General features: G+C 54.4%; 2 protein-coding genes across 3 annotated transcripts; both read right to left on the minus strand.

The window, feature by feature from the left end:
* Positions 1–624: 624 nt before the first annotated feature.
* TMEM184A (transmembrane protein 184A) lies at positions 625–6,907 on the minus strand (the record flags this gene model as incomplete). Its single annotated transcript, XM_084295763.1, has 9 exons — positions 6,877–6,907; positions 4,116–4,340; positions 3,527–3,692; positions 2,650–2,740; positions 2,480–2,555; positions 1,828–1,919; positions 1,279–1,448; positions 994–1,191; positions 625–875 (listed from the first exon to the last, which is right to left on the minus strand). Exons 2-9 carry the CDS (start codon positions 4,338–4,340, stop codon positions 625–627), a joined length of 1,269 nt encoding a protein of 422 aa, XP_084151889.1. The 5' UTR covers positions 6,877–6,907.
* A 1,974-nt stretch (positions 6,908–8,881) lies between these two features.
* PSMG3 (proteasome assembly chaperone 3) lies at positions 8,882–11,922 on the minus strand. Of its 2 annotated transcripts, XM_084296294.1 has the most exons (4): positions 11,884–11,916; positions 11,372–11,501; positions 11,068–11,285; positions 8,882–9,395 (listed from the first exon to the last, which is right to left on the minus strand). In XM_084296294.1, exons 3-4 carry the CDS (start codon positions 11,281–11,283, stop codon positions 9,243–9,245), a joined length of 369 nt encoding a protein of 122 aa, XP_084152420.1. In that variant the 5' UTR covers positions 11,284–11,285; positions 11,372–11,501; positions 11,884–11,916; the 3' UTR covers positions 8,882–9,242. The 2 variants fall into 2 exon arrangements, with proteins under 2 accessions (XP_084152420.1, XP_084152419.1); XM_084296293.1 differs by lacking the exon at positions 11,372–11,501 and having other exon boundaries at positions 11,884–11,922.
* Positions 11,923–12,433: the final 511 nt, after the last annotated feature.

Raw genomic sequence — 12,433 nt, forward strand, 5'->3', positions numbered from 1 at the left:
CCTCCTCTGTAAAGGTCTCCTGCATGACTCCATAGGCTTTTTGGGGGGAAGAGAGGAAAATGTGTAAAAATAAGGCATGATGTCTTTCAAACATTACCGGGTTTTGAGGTGAAGTGAAGTCACCTTCCTGCTCTGCTTTTCTCCACAGGGCCCTTGAGATCATTTTTTACCCAAATCAGGCAAAACTAGAGCAGAACCGTGCTGAGAAAAGCATTTCTCTCAGGCCTGGGCGCTGCTTGCAGGCAGGAGGAGGGTGAGGGCAGCCAGTCCATCCGCTGGCACAGGTGGGTGGCCTGGCTTGCTGGGGACCCCAGCCAGGGTACGGGCATGGGGCTGGCACCCAAACCCTGGCAGCAAAGAGCTGAGCTCAGCACGTGACTGGCCACAGAGCAAAGAGCCCGGTCCCTAACACCAGCAGAGACAGGACAGCAGGAGCTGGCACTGTTTGATTTAACCTTTCCCTGGGTTATTGCATCTTCCCTTCAAGGGACTGCCCTTTGAGTAGAGTTCTCGGCTTCCCTCTCCCCCACTCAGCACTCCGATTAGACCAGGTTGTCTCAGCCTCCAGACAGTCCCCCCTTCCATGGGTTTAAGCCTCTCCAGTGTCACTGTCCCCTCTGACTTCTACAGCTCCTCGTCTGACAGGATCAGCACTCTCTTCTCGATGTTTTTGCTCTTTCTGCCGCTCACTCCCTCCGCCTTGGACGCCACGTGCCCGTTCTCGCTCGGCGCTTTGTGCTCTGCCTCCTGCATGGACTGCTGGGTGTACTGCTGGTACGTGGGCGAGAAGTTGTGGATGGCGTCCTGCACGATGTCCTGGGGGCTCATGGTCTCCTTCAGCCCGCTCGAGATGCTCTGCATCGGGGCGAGGTTTGCTGAAAAAAAGGAGAGCGGGAGGGTGATGGGACATCAGATGAGCAACAGCCCGAGTGCTCCGAGGTTGCAGTGACACTTTTCCTTAGATGAAAGGAGGAAGAGGAGAGGAAGAGCTACCTGTTGTGTTTTCTTTCTTCTCCCTGTACACCTGGCAGGTAAACGCGTAGCGCAGGGCAATGGAAGCAAAGAGCATCTCGATGCAGATGATGAAGTTCTGGTAGCCAGCAGCCACCGTCCCAGCTCCCACCTCCTTCCCGTCTATGATCTGAACTTCGGGGATCACCCCGCACTTCTCCAGGATTGCCAGCAGCGTCCCTGTGCAGGGGAAGGGAGAGGGGTCAGCTCTGGTCCCGCATCCCTGGGCTGCGTGGTGCTGCGAGAGGAGGAGGACGGGGGACCCACCTTGCCAGAAGGAGAGGAAGATGACGGCCTTGATGGTGATGAACTTGAGGACCGGCTCAAACGGGCGCAGCAGGTCCATGGTGGCGAAGTAGAAGAGGAAGAGGGCGTAAAGCGCCAGGCTGACGGAGAAGTTGTAGATGATGGTGATGTAGAGGTAGCCGCTTCGGACACTGCGGGGAGAGAGCAGGCTGCTGGAGCGAGCACAACCAGAGGCACGGGGGGAAGAAGGGGAGCAGGGGGTGGGAGGCGTGCATGGCTTTGTCTTGGGGGGCAGCCCAGCTGGGGAAGGAGAATGGGAAGTGGGGGAGCAGGGGCTGCTGTCACTTTTCCTCTCGTGTGACCGTTTGTATGATGGCCCCTGAGCGTTTCATCCCCACCTCATCTGGGCACAGTGAGTCTCCATTCCTGGGCGCTTTGGGCTCCTCGTGGCCTTGCTGCCTGGGGAGGCTGGCAGGTCACCCTGTCCCCTGCGATGGAGCAGGGACCCAACCTGTCCCCTTCCCCCCAGGAGGCCAGTGCCTCCTCCCCAGCCCCACGCAGCATCCTCACTTGAAGTCCCCGTCGTGGTACTTCCCGAACGCCTGCAGGATGATGGTGACGATGGCCATGAGGGGTTTCACGATGCAGAACTGCAGCGTGGCCTACACAGGGGAGAGACACCGTGCACTCAGGGCCATCCTGTCCCCCCAGCCCCACCACAGCCAAGCTCCCTGCTCCCGGGACACAGGGGTGAGCGATTCTCCATCTCTGGAGTGACCAGTGCTGCGGGCTGAGATCTGGACCAGCAGACAGGAGGGAGCAGGGCTGTGCCCCCGAGCGCTCACAAAAAGCAGCAGAGCCACGCTGAGGCAGAGGACTGGCTGGCTCACAGACAGACCAGTGCCAGGATTTGTCCCTGCAGCGCAGCCCTGGGCGGTGAGGGAGCCGTCCAGCTAACCTGGGACTGGACAGAGATAAAAATCTCAGCTCTGCAGTGGGAGGAGACCCTGACTCAGCAGTGAGTCAGAGGCAAGGACAGCGAGCGCTGCGCTCTGCTGCTGGCCAGGTGCCGGCAGAGCTGCTCCCTCAGAGGAAAAAAAAAAAAAGAGCATCTCGGGTAAGATTTCTCCTTGGGTAAGGAACCCACTGAGAGACAGCCTGGAGAGCCCTCATCCCTCAGTGCAGAGGGGAGCGGAGGCGATGCTCCCCGCCGGGTACCCACCTGCTTGCAGAAGCGCAGGAACCCGATGGAGTAGGACATGCCCTGAAGGCAGCAGGTCCCATAGAAGCAGCTGGACCTGGAAGTAGAAGCCAAGGAGATGCCCTTGGGGCAGCCGGATGGGGAAGGTGGGTGAGGAAAGGCTGAGGAGCTGGTGGCGTGCCACCACTTACGCAATGGGCTTCCCTCGGATCTCCGTCATGATGGTGCTCTCCCCACCGAGGTACTCAAAGCACAGGCTTAGGAAGCTGTAAATCACGAAAGCTGGCAAGGCAAGGGCAGGCACGATCAGCAGGGCTGGTGGAGGTGCGGGGGGGGTCTTACATTTCCCATCCCTTCCTGCTCAGATGTCTTCTCACCCGCCCTGGCACAGCACCAGGGTTTGGGACTCGGGTCCAGGTGGGTGGGAGGCCACCAGCAGGTCAGATCCAGCTGAGCCAGACGCGCCGTGCCACGTGTACAAGGCAAGTGTGTTCTGCTGCAGACACAGCAGCTCTGCTGTGTACACACAGCCCCTGCACTCAGGGCACGTGGTGGCACTTGTGTGTCCCAGCAGTGCCCAAGGAGCCAGCCCTCGTGCACACCCAGACAAGCCCAGCAGCCTTGCAGTTTTCTTGGCCAGCCCCACCAATTTTTGTTTCGTGCTCTCTTGCTCCAGACCTGAAGTATTACACATGCCCCGGGGGGAAGCAACCCGGTGCAAGAGCAACCTCAGCTCTCAACAGTTCCCCCTGTACCTCAAACATCCCAACTCCCCAGTTTCTTAGGTAAGTGTACCTGCTTTAGAAAAACTGCATTGCTACCTCAAAGGCAGCCAGAAAACCCTTCCTGGGAACATGACCAGACGCTGGGCTCCCTCTGAGCCAGCAGGCATCTGCCCATGGGCCACCTCTCTCACCTGCTGGGGAAGGGAGGGGAAACCTCCACGTGGAGGAAGGGAGAGTTGGAAGTGAAAATGGTGGAGATCTGGCACCGTGTGCAATCCAGGCTGCTCCAGAGACATGTCAGGGGGAGGAGAGTCCTGCTTTGCTGTCAGCACCCCGCGCTCACCTTCGTAGCAGTCGCGCACGGAGTCGAAGTAGACGTAGTACTGGTGGCTGCCGAGGAGGAGGAGGCTGAGCCAGGAGTCGAAGGCATAGATGGGCACGATGAAGAGGATGCGGATGATGTAGCGCTGCTCCTTGGGGACGGTGTAGTTCCTCAGGTGCGTGTAGATCTGCAGAGGAGAGCGTGCCCGTTGCACACAGCTCTGGCTAGGACTGATGACTGAGCTGGGGCTGGCTCCTGGAGGCAGTGGCTCACCCCAGGGCAGCCCCAGCAGCACGGATCTAAAATCACCAGCAGCATCCCAAAACGTGCCTGCTGGCAGGGTGCTGCAAGGCCGCGTGCCCCAAAGGCACAGTTCTGGGGTGCTGGAGGAGACACGTGCTGGAGCTCCTGGCTGGGAGCTGCCTGCAGGCACTGCTGATGCCCTGCGCCTCTCCCAGCTCTGGCAGCACGCGGGCAAAGTCCACGCTCGCGAGGCAGAGATATCCCCTGCAGCCCCAGGAGGAAATACCCACCCGGGGCGATGGTTTGCAGCGAGCTTGGTGCTGATCGATAGCTTTGTCCCAGAGCTGCAGCTCCATCCCGCCCGTACCTGGTGGAAGGTGATGATGAGCGCCGACCAGACGAAGATGCCGGAGATGGCCTGTGCTGCCGTGGTGGTGAGGAAGAGCTGCTGGCCGTCCTGGGAGTCATTGTGGGCGGTCATCGGCATGGCAAAGGCTGGGGAAGGGGTGGCTGAGGGCAGCCTGGTCACCGTGCTGGGCCCCGGGGAGCCAGGTGGCGTGGGAGAGGGCACGGCCCGGGTGGCATTACTCATCTGCAGGAGGGAGAGGCACAGGGAGTGGCGCAGGATGGAGGTAAGCTGGGGAGGGGGAAGGTCCCTGCAGGTTTCCCGGCCCACGCAACATGGACAAACCACCTGTGAGTTTTTCTCCTCCCCAGGCCTTTTCCAGCAGGTCCCTCACCCAAGCCAGCCGATTCACCGTGGCCAGGGCTGCTGCAGGACAATGCAAATGTCCTCCAAGAGCAGACCCTCGTGTCTCCGAGGGGGTGTCTGTGCTCCCTGTGTCCCCTGAAATGCTTGCTTTTCCCCGCCTGCCTTGCTCCTTCTGGTTTTCCCAGGGAAAGACCTGTCCATGTTTGTGGCCCTGGGAGCACACTTGTGGCTCAGGACCCTTTTTCACCAGGCACCAGAGACTTAAGGCTTAAAATCACCCCCATCCAGCCCCTTACCAACAAACCATCAGGCCCCTGACATCCCTGCAGACAGTGCGTGCACATCTTCATCTCCTTGGGACTCCAGAGAACACCAAGACCCTTGCAGTGTCATCTCCCCCCCCCCAAAAAAAATGTGGCTCCTTTCCCCATGGGTGACACGCTAGGGGCAAACCCCAGGGTTTACCAAGGAGCTGGGCATTTGGCATCGCCATCACTTGAAGTTCAGCCAGGGAGCAAGCCTCAGCCCTTTCGGGATTTAGGGGGTCCTGCTGGGATTTGGGGATGCTGGAGCACTCCTGCACCTCCACAGCGTCCTCATGGGCAGCTCTGCCCTCCCCAAAACCACTCACCCCAAGCACTCCCAGCACAGAGAGTGGCTGGGACACACAGGGCACTGTGCACCCTGCAGCTCCATACAGCAAGGACCAGCCTAATAATACGCTTTTATTTATAGGGCAGCTTCATATCTCAAGGCCAACAGATGCACAAACTGCCGTGTTTGGCCTCTCTTTGTGCTAATCTATGGAAAGCTGCTTTTTCCCCAAGTACAACAATAGCGGTTTGAAAACCAGCAGCGAGAGGAGCTCTACCAATGCAGACGCTCCTCGGCACGCTGGTCATAAACAAAGATTTCAGCTGCTCGGTAACTATCACCCGGAGGAAAACCTGTAAGCACGGACTGGCGAGCGGCAGGAAAATATCTGCCGGCGATAAGCCTGCTGGGGAACGACCTCGATCCACTTAAAACACAGGAACCAACCCAAAGCCGGAGCTCGCCTGGCTCGCCCTCTCTCCGAACCCCAAGCTGGTAGGAGAGGAAACCCAGCTGGTGTCAGATCAACGGCCCTAAAAATACCTCCCGCTGCCTGTAAGCGGAGATGCCCGGGGCGGGCTGGGTGGCCGCGGGCTGGCGAGGTCCCAAGGGCTCGTCCCGGCGTACCTGCGGCTGGCCGAGGGCTCACGGAGGTGGCAGGAACCGGGGTTTTTTGCCCCATGCAGCCGTCGTGACCCTGCCCCGGCCAGCAGGAAGCAGGATCCCAGGGAGGGATCTGTTCTTTGGACAGAGCGGACCTGCCTTGTAAACATTAACTGGAGGCCAGGGAGAGCTGGAGGCGTGGGGAGGAGGGAGAGAGACGAGCTGGGCCCCCTTCCCCGCAGCCCCCCGTGCTTTTTGGGGATGCCCTGTGTCAGGTGCTGTCCCTCTGCCCAAGCTTTGTGCTGGGGGAGGGCACGATCCGGCTCAATTCCTAATTGCTAGACCCATTTATTCTGTTCTCAGCCCGGCGCCGTGCCGCGGATGCTCGGCCCAAGCCGTGCTGCCTCCTATTAGCTTTCACAGCCCGGCTGCTCAGCGAGCACCACGGCACCAGCAGCCGGCCCTGGCAGGCTCTCCCGCATTGTAAAACTCTTAACACGTCGCAGCAAGTCATTAAAAACAACAGCCTCCGTGCCACTCGGAGCCAGGGCTCCCAGCTCCAGAGGTAATCAGATCCTGGCCGTGCAAGGTAGCCGGGCAATTCAATGCAGCCAAGGGCCCGTTTGCTTCCAAAACAAAGGCAGCCAGGAGGTGCGAGGGTAATTCTAGCTCCAAAACTCAGCTCAACGGGATGGTGCTAGGGCCACATCCAGCCAGGCTGTGCTCAGACACCTGCCCTGTGCCCCTCTGTGACTTGGGGATGTTAAGGGAGCGCTGAGCCAAAAAAAAAACCAGGCACTGGCACCTTTCTTGGGGCAGACCACCTGTAGGATTGTGTTGTCTGGGATTTTCCTTGCATGACAGGCTGCTGGAACCCTCCCCAGCTGCCTGCTGCCAGGACACCTTGCGGAGCACAAACCCCACCCTGGCGGCTGCCCCGTGGGGCAGGGACAGCCAGGAAGGGAGCAGAAGCCCCCACAACCTCCCGCCAGGAGGAATACCTCCAGCATGTGCCCAAAATAAGGCAGAACAGCACCCAAAATAAGGCGGAGCAGTGGGTGATGCACGCACAGGGCTCCTGCTGCAGGCTGTGCCCTGCCACCTGCACCCACAGGTGCTGGGAGCCGATGGCTGGGGCAGCCTCTGCTCTGTTTGAGGAGCACCGGGACCCCCCAGCAGCCCAATGGGATCCCCTTCCCCATCCCAGGGCCCCACTCACCCTGCGGGGCTCCTCCGGGAGCCGGCCTCGGCTGCCTCCTGCCGTGCACCTGCCTCCGCATCCCCTGCGCCCTCCTCCACCACCAGACTCCTCCTCCGGGCACCTTCCCAGCCGGGCACCCTCACCTCGCCAGCCCCGGGGGGCTCAGTCCCAGCCCCTCTGCCCCTTCCCTGGGCCCCAGGGTGGCTGGAGCAGCACGTAGAGCTTTGCCTCCTGAGGAAAAGCTGCCAAACGTACCTTTCCAGTCCGCCCCACTTGGCACCCACGCCCGGAAAGCAAACACGGAAGGCTCCGGCGCTGCTGCCCCGTGAGCACCCCGTGGCTGTGGGTGAGCGCTGTGCCGCCTGCACGGGCAGTGAAGACGGTTCTCCTTGCAGTTGGGAGTTAAATCTTTCCCGGAGGATAACGATGACTAAAAGGCAGACATCTGGTTGTACAAGCAGCCAGGCTCGCGTGGCTGTTTTTTGGGGCAGGCCTTCCCCCAGCTTTACTGCAGAGCAGAGAGCAAAGTCGAAGGACCAAGTGCTCACGGTCAGATTTATCACCCGCAGGAAGGCAGCCAGATAAGTCTGTTGCGGCTCCGAGCATCAAATGGCAGAGATTGCCACGTCCTTTCTTTGCCTGCCACTGTGTGCAGACCTGGTGGCAAAGAGAACCAGGAAATTCTGGTGGTTAATCTGTGGTTGGCGTTCAGGTAGCAACACTCAAAGTCTTCAGGGCACAGCAGCGGTGTGACGTTACCACCACAGTAGGAGATGTGATGATTTACATTCAATTTGCTGATTAACATACACTTTCCACAAGTTGCTGGACCCACAGACACCGTGGGAGTACCACGAACCAGGAAATTCACTGAATTTTGTAACGGAAAAGGATCTCTACCAGCAAACCACGATCAGCATTAACAAATTCCACATGCCTCTCTCAGCCCTCCTAGAGCAACAACATAAAAAAGTGTAAAAGAGAGAAAATGTGGAGTTCTGACAGATGCAAATCTTTGATTCTTGGAAACACAGTTTGGAAAACTATTTTTAGATGAAATTTCTTGTCAAGGGCAGCTGCAAGCCTGCAGCTTTTGAATGTACTTTAAAAAAACCTTTCATTTCTCATTATCCTTTAAATATTGTAAATAACCCTTTCTTCAGAGGGAGTCCTTTTGAAGTTCATTTTCTGCTTTTCTACCTTTAGGGGATCTTTTAGCAACAGAAATGATCCTGCAACTGGATCTACACGGGGAATGGCTGTGCTGATTCTGCTAGTATCAATGGTTCCTAACACAACATAGGTCTTTCCTGCCCAGAATTTAAACACAAGACCTGGCCTCTGTCTACTCTGTCAAGTTCATAAGTGACAAAAGTGTGTAATGGCTTACTTAAAAATTTACTACTTGGTGTTAATTGTTCAAAGAAAAGGTAAAAACAAACCTGCTTTCCAGGCAAATAGCAAGAGCTGGGCTATTAAGTGTTGCGTTTACTCACATGACTTCAAGTAACACCACTTCCTTTCAATGGACTTGGCAGACACACGGCTGTGTAACCCCCACGAGTCCTTCTGACCTCACATCTCCTCTGACAGATGGTTTAGAACAGGGGCAGCTTGCTGTGGGTGGTCCAGAGCTACGCACATGCTGCCTCTCTAAAATGCTGGTGACATATAACAAGTAAACAGCCAATATTTTGTCTTTTTTCCACTACTAATTTGGGTTCCTTTCTGCCATCCTGACGTCAGCTTTCACAAACTTTGAGCAGTTTAATTATCTACCTCTCTTTAAAATTTGACTGAAAGTAAAGAATGGGTTCAGAATACATCAGGAAGGGACTGACGTACGGACAAAAGCACTCATATAGGACTCATTTCCTTAAAAAAAACAGTCAAGAAAGTCTTTCCTATTATGCAACTGCTGCTGATTTGTTACCGAGGCTTGTATTTCAATTGAAGTGATTTTCACAGAGTAAGAAAGAAAACACATAAAATTAGATTCATCAATGTTTCTTTTATTCACTCTGCACTGGGTGTTCCCCTTTGCGGTACACTGTAGCTACAGAGCTTGGCATCTATTACTCCTCAGGACACAAATGCAGAGCCATGTTTCTCAAATATACAACCCACCCAAAGTGATAAAAATAAAATTTCTCTTGTATGTCGAGACAATTGTGCTTGTCTCATCACTGACTATATGGACTGCAAACCTGTCACAGTAATAAAACCCACAAACATTCTACACAGTAGAGAAAAATTCATCAAATTCCTCAGTATGTCCAAAACCAGCACAAAGACATTCCATCATTTTCATTTTTTGTCCTTTTAAAAAAGTGGTGATGAGTCATGGACTCAAGATCATTTCCTTGAATCCAGATGGTACAACTTCACCACACTTGGCAACTTCGGATCACTTCCCGTAGAGCTTGTATTCCTTCCATGGTCTTGTCTTTTAAAGCCATGGCGAGAAGAACAGGTTTGTTCCCAGCTTCCTGAGACACGAACGCCACCAGGTTTTTGGCACAAACATGGACGAGGGGCTGAAAAGCAAAGGTATACAGATGTGTACTCTTACAGCTGGGAGAGCCCTTCTACGTGCGTTAGGAGAGGAAGAGTCTTGCAATGACTCGTTCGTGGAGCACACAGAGAACCTGTCTATACTGGACTCAGATTGAACATGAGTTTGCTGAACAGTTCCAGCATGATTAGAAACAGACACGCAGCTTGGCTGGTCAGCAAAGCCAAGCCATGGTACAGGACATTTTAGAAAGCACTTTCTCAACTATCTTAAAATGGAAGAGTTTGGACCTGAGAGCAACAGCTGTTCAACCCACCCTGAAACAACTTAACAGGAGCTGCACTTGAATTAAGTTTTGCACTCGTTTGGAAAATTTGGAAAGCTGGTGTGGGGAGTCTTTCCTTCCACCGTTGTAGAAAGACAGCGAAGAAAGCTGTCTTGTTTTTTGCAATTCTTAGAGATCTCAAAGTGGTGTTATATACACACTCTTTACGTGCCATGTGTAAAAGATGTGTTTCTGATTTTAATGGAATAATGAAAAACAGAAATAAATGGTGAGGCCAAAGCAGAGAAGAAAAGGGATAGAATTTTCTTAGTGATGTTTCTTTAACAAGAATGTCAAGCTTGTCTAGGATTTATTGGCACCATAGCTATGTATTTATTAAAAGGCTGAGCTTGTTTGATTTTAGCAAACATTGTGTGTTGGAAGCGTGTCCTATCCCAAACGGGGATGTTAATGGCAACAAGCAGGAAACCAGCAAACTAAAAAGCCTTTCCTTAAAGTTTAGATTGATTAAGTTGGTAAAATTATTTAAAAATACTATGTAACCAAGTATAAAAAGGCACTTTCCATCTCCAAAATAAAACATAAAAACAGATTGAAGGTGGTGCCATTCAGAATTAGCAGATGTCACACCTACCAAAGCAAAGGTTCTCCCATCTAGGAAAGGCAGCTATTACTGAAGAATGAGAACTCCATAATGAGAAGCTGCAGACAGAATTGGGAACCTGTGCTGCTAGTTTTTTCTACTTTAGGCTAGTAAGTAATATTTGACAGCTCCAGCCCTGATGGAAAGCCTCATAATCTGGTAGCTCTGTAACTTTTTGTTTTAATGCTTGACTAGTTGACGCTTTGCAAAATGCGTTTCCTTCTGCTTTCTCTCCAGCTTTGTGAAATAGTCGATAAAAACTCATTTTGTTGAAGCAAAACAAATTAAACTTTATCAAGGGCAGGTGCTGGCAAGCACACTTGGGAGAGGGCAACTAAAGTCCATTATGGGGCTGGCATGGGTGGGGGCTGGGGGGAGGAGACGAGACTTGAAAAGTTAAATTTATTGGAACTGAAACCCAGAAAAGGTTATCGAAGGCCAAATGTTTGATCTTGCAACCTTTAAATCAACACCAGCTGCATCAAACCTGCCATAAACACTGCAAAGCAACCCATATCCTGTAAGATACAAAATACCAGGCCCCCAAACCACTCAGTTAGTTAAACTTACGCTGAAGAACAGATAAATGCGCATATTTTTCTGATGAACCCCTCTTCCTTCGGAACAGATTTTTACATTAATTTTACCACTATGCAAACACTGCTTAACTACGGTGATTCATCAACTCCCTGGCAACTGGTGCAGCCCCACCTACCACATTTCCCCCTCTGCCTTGGTGCCAGCGTGCTGTACATCTGTTCTTACCTCATCCTTGCCCAGTAGCACTTTTGTGGTGAGCGAAGGCCTGCCAATGTTGTCGCCTATTGTGTTGGGGTCCACGTAGATGAGCGTCCCCAGCTTGCCGTACTGTGTTACCACCACAAGAATGGAGTTGGAGAACGCCGTGCACACCACCTCCGTGGGGACCCCGTGTACCACTTCCTCTCGCTGCTTTGACGTCACGATGGGATTTGCTGCCATTGCTGCAGAAAACAATAACACGACATTAGATTAAAAACACGGACCACAGGCTATAAAAAGCCCGAATCCTTTCATTCACTTGGTGTACCAAGGTTAAGTTGATTTCAGGGAGTAACAGCACCCAGAGGTGTAGGCGAAGCGGTGAGCCAGGACAGGAACAGTTGTCAACACCCAGTGTCCACACACGCACCTCACAGGAAGGTGAAATACAAATGCCCCTACATGGAAAAGTTGCTGTTTATAGGTTTTCACACTGCTCGCAGTTTAACAATGAGTGGACCTGTTCCCACCAAGCGCAGCATGATGCAAAACCTCATGGCAGTTCCTCACTCTTACTGCCATCAAGGGGAGCCCCCCAAACCCCCCACACCTCCCAGACTTCAGCACTGTGTGGGCAGGCAAGCAGGAAACAAAAACACCAACAATAACAACCCCAAACTATGTATTTTTTTTTAGGATGGCCCCCCCCACATCGCATCCCTCAGAGATGAGGGGAGCAGCGCTGCGCCCCCACAACACCCTCGCTGCGGGACGTGCCCGCCATCCCCTCACCCTGCCCCGGGCTCAGGCTGATCACAGCCCCCGCTCGCCCGCCCCTACCCTCCTCAGGCCTCGCCGCCGCCGCCGTTCTCCGCCCGGGCCCGCCCAGCCACGACAGAAGCGGCGCCTTTCCCCTCCCTCCAGCGGCCCGCGGCGCGGGGAGATGGCGCAGGGCCGCCGCCATCGCCGCCGCCGCCGTCCCCTCAGCGCGGGGCCGCCATTAGCGGGCCGCCCGCCCAGGGAGGCGCCATCTGCAGCGCACCCCCCCCCCCGCTCCCCTCACGGGCAGCCCCCCCCCCAAAGCTCCTTTCGGGTGTTTTCTGCCCGTTTTTCGCTGAAAATCGCGGCTGAAAATATAGGAGGGAGTGGGATGTGCCCGTCCGTGACTGCCCTGGGTGTGTGGCGGGACGGGGTTGACCTGGTGGCAGGATGGAGGCTGCTAAATTTAACCTTTAATATTTATTTATTTATTTTTTGTTTGTTTGTTTTTCTCAAGTTTTCACGCAGGATGTGACTGTGCCCAGCAGCTGGGGGTTGTGGTGTGGTGCTGAGTGGCTGAGGACTGCAGGGCGGGTCAGCTAAGGGGACACATTCTGTCACGACACCTTTG

The sequence above is a fragment of the Netta rufina genome, assembly GCF_964035555.1.
Source record: "Netta rufina genome assembly, chromosome: 15".
NCBI lineage: Eukaryota > Metazoa > Chordata > Aves > Anseriformes > Anatidae > Netta > Netta rufina.

Bases quoted from the DNA above. Each gene is read 5' to 3' on its own strand.
- PSMG3 (XM_084296293.1), bottom strand. From the start codon at position 11,283: ATGGCAGCAAATCCCATCGTGACGTCAAAGCAGCGAGAGGAAGTGGTA. The intron at 9,396-11,067 runs GTAAGAACAGAT...TTTGCTTTTCAG, and splicing joins TGCTACTGGGCAAGGATGAG to CCCCTCGTCCATGTTTGTGC.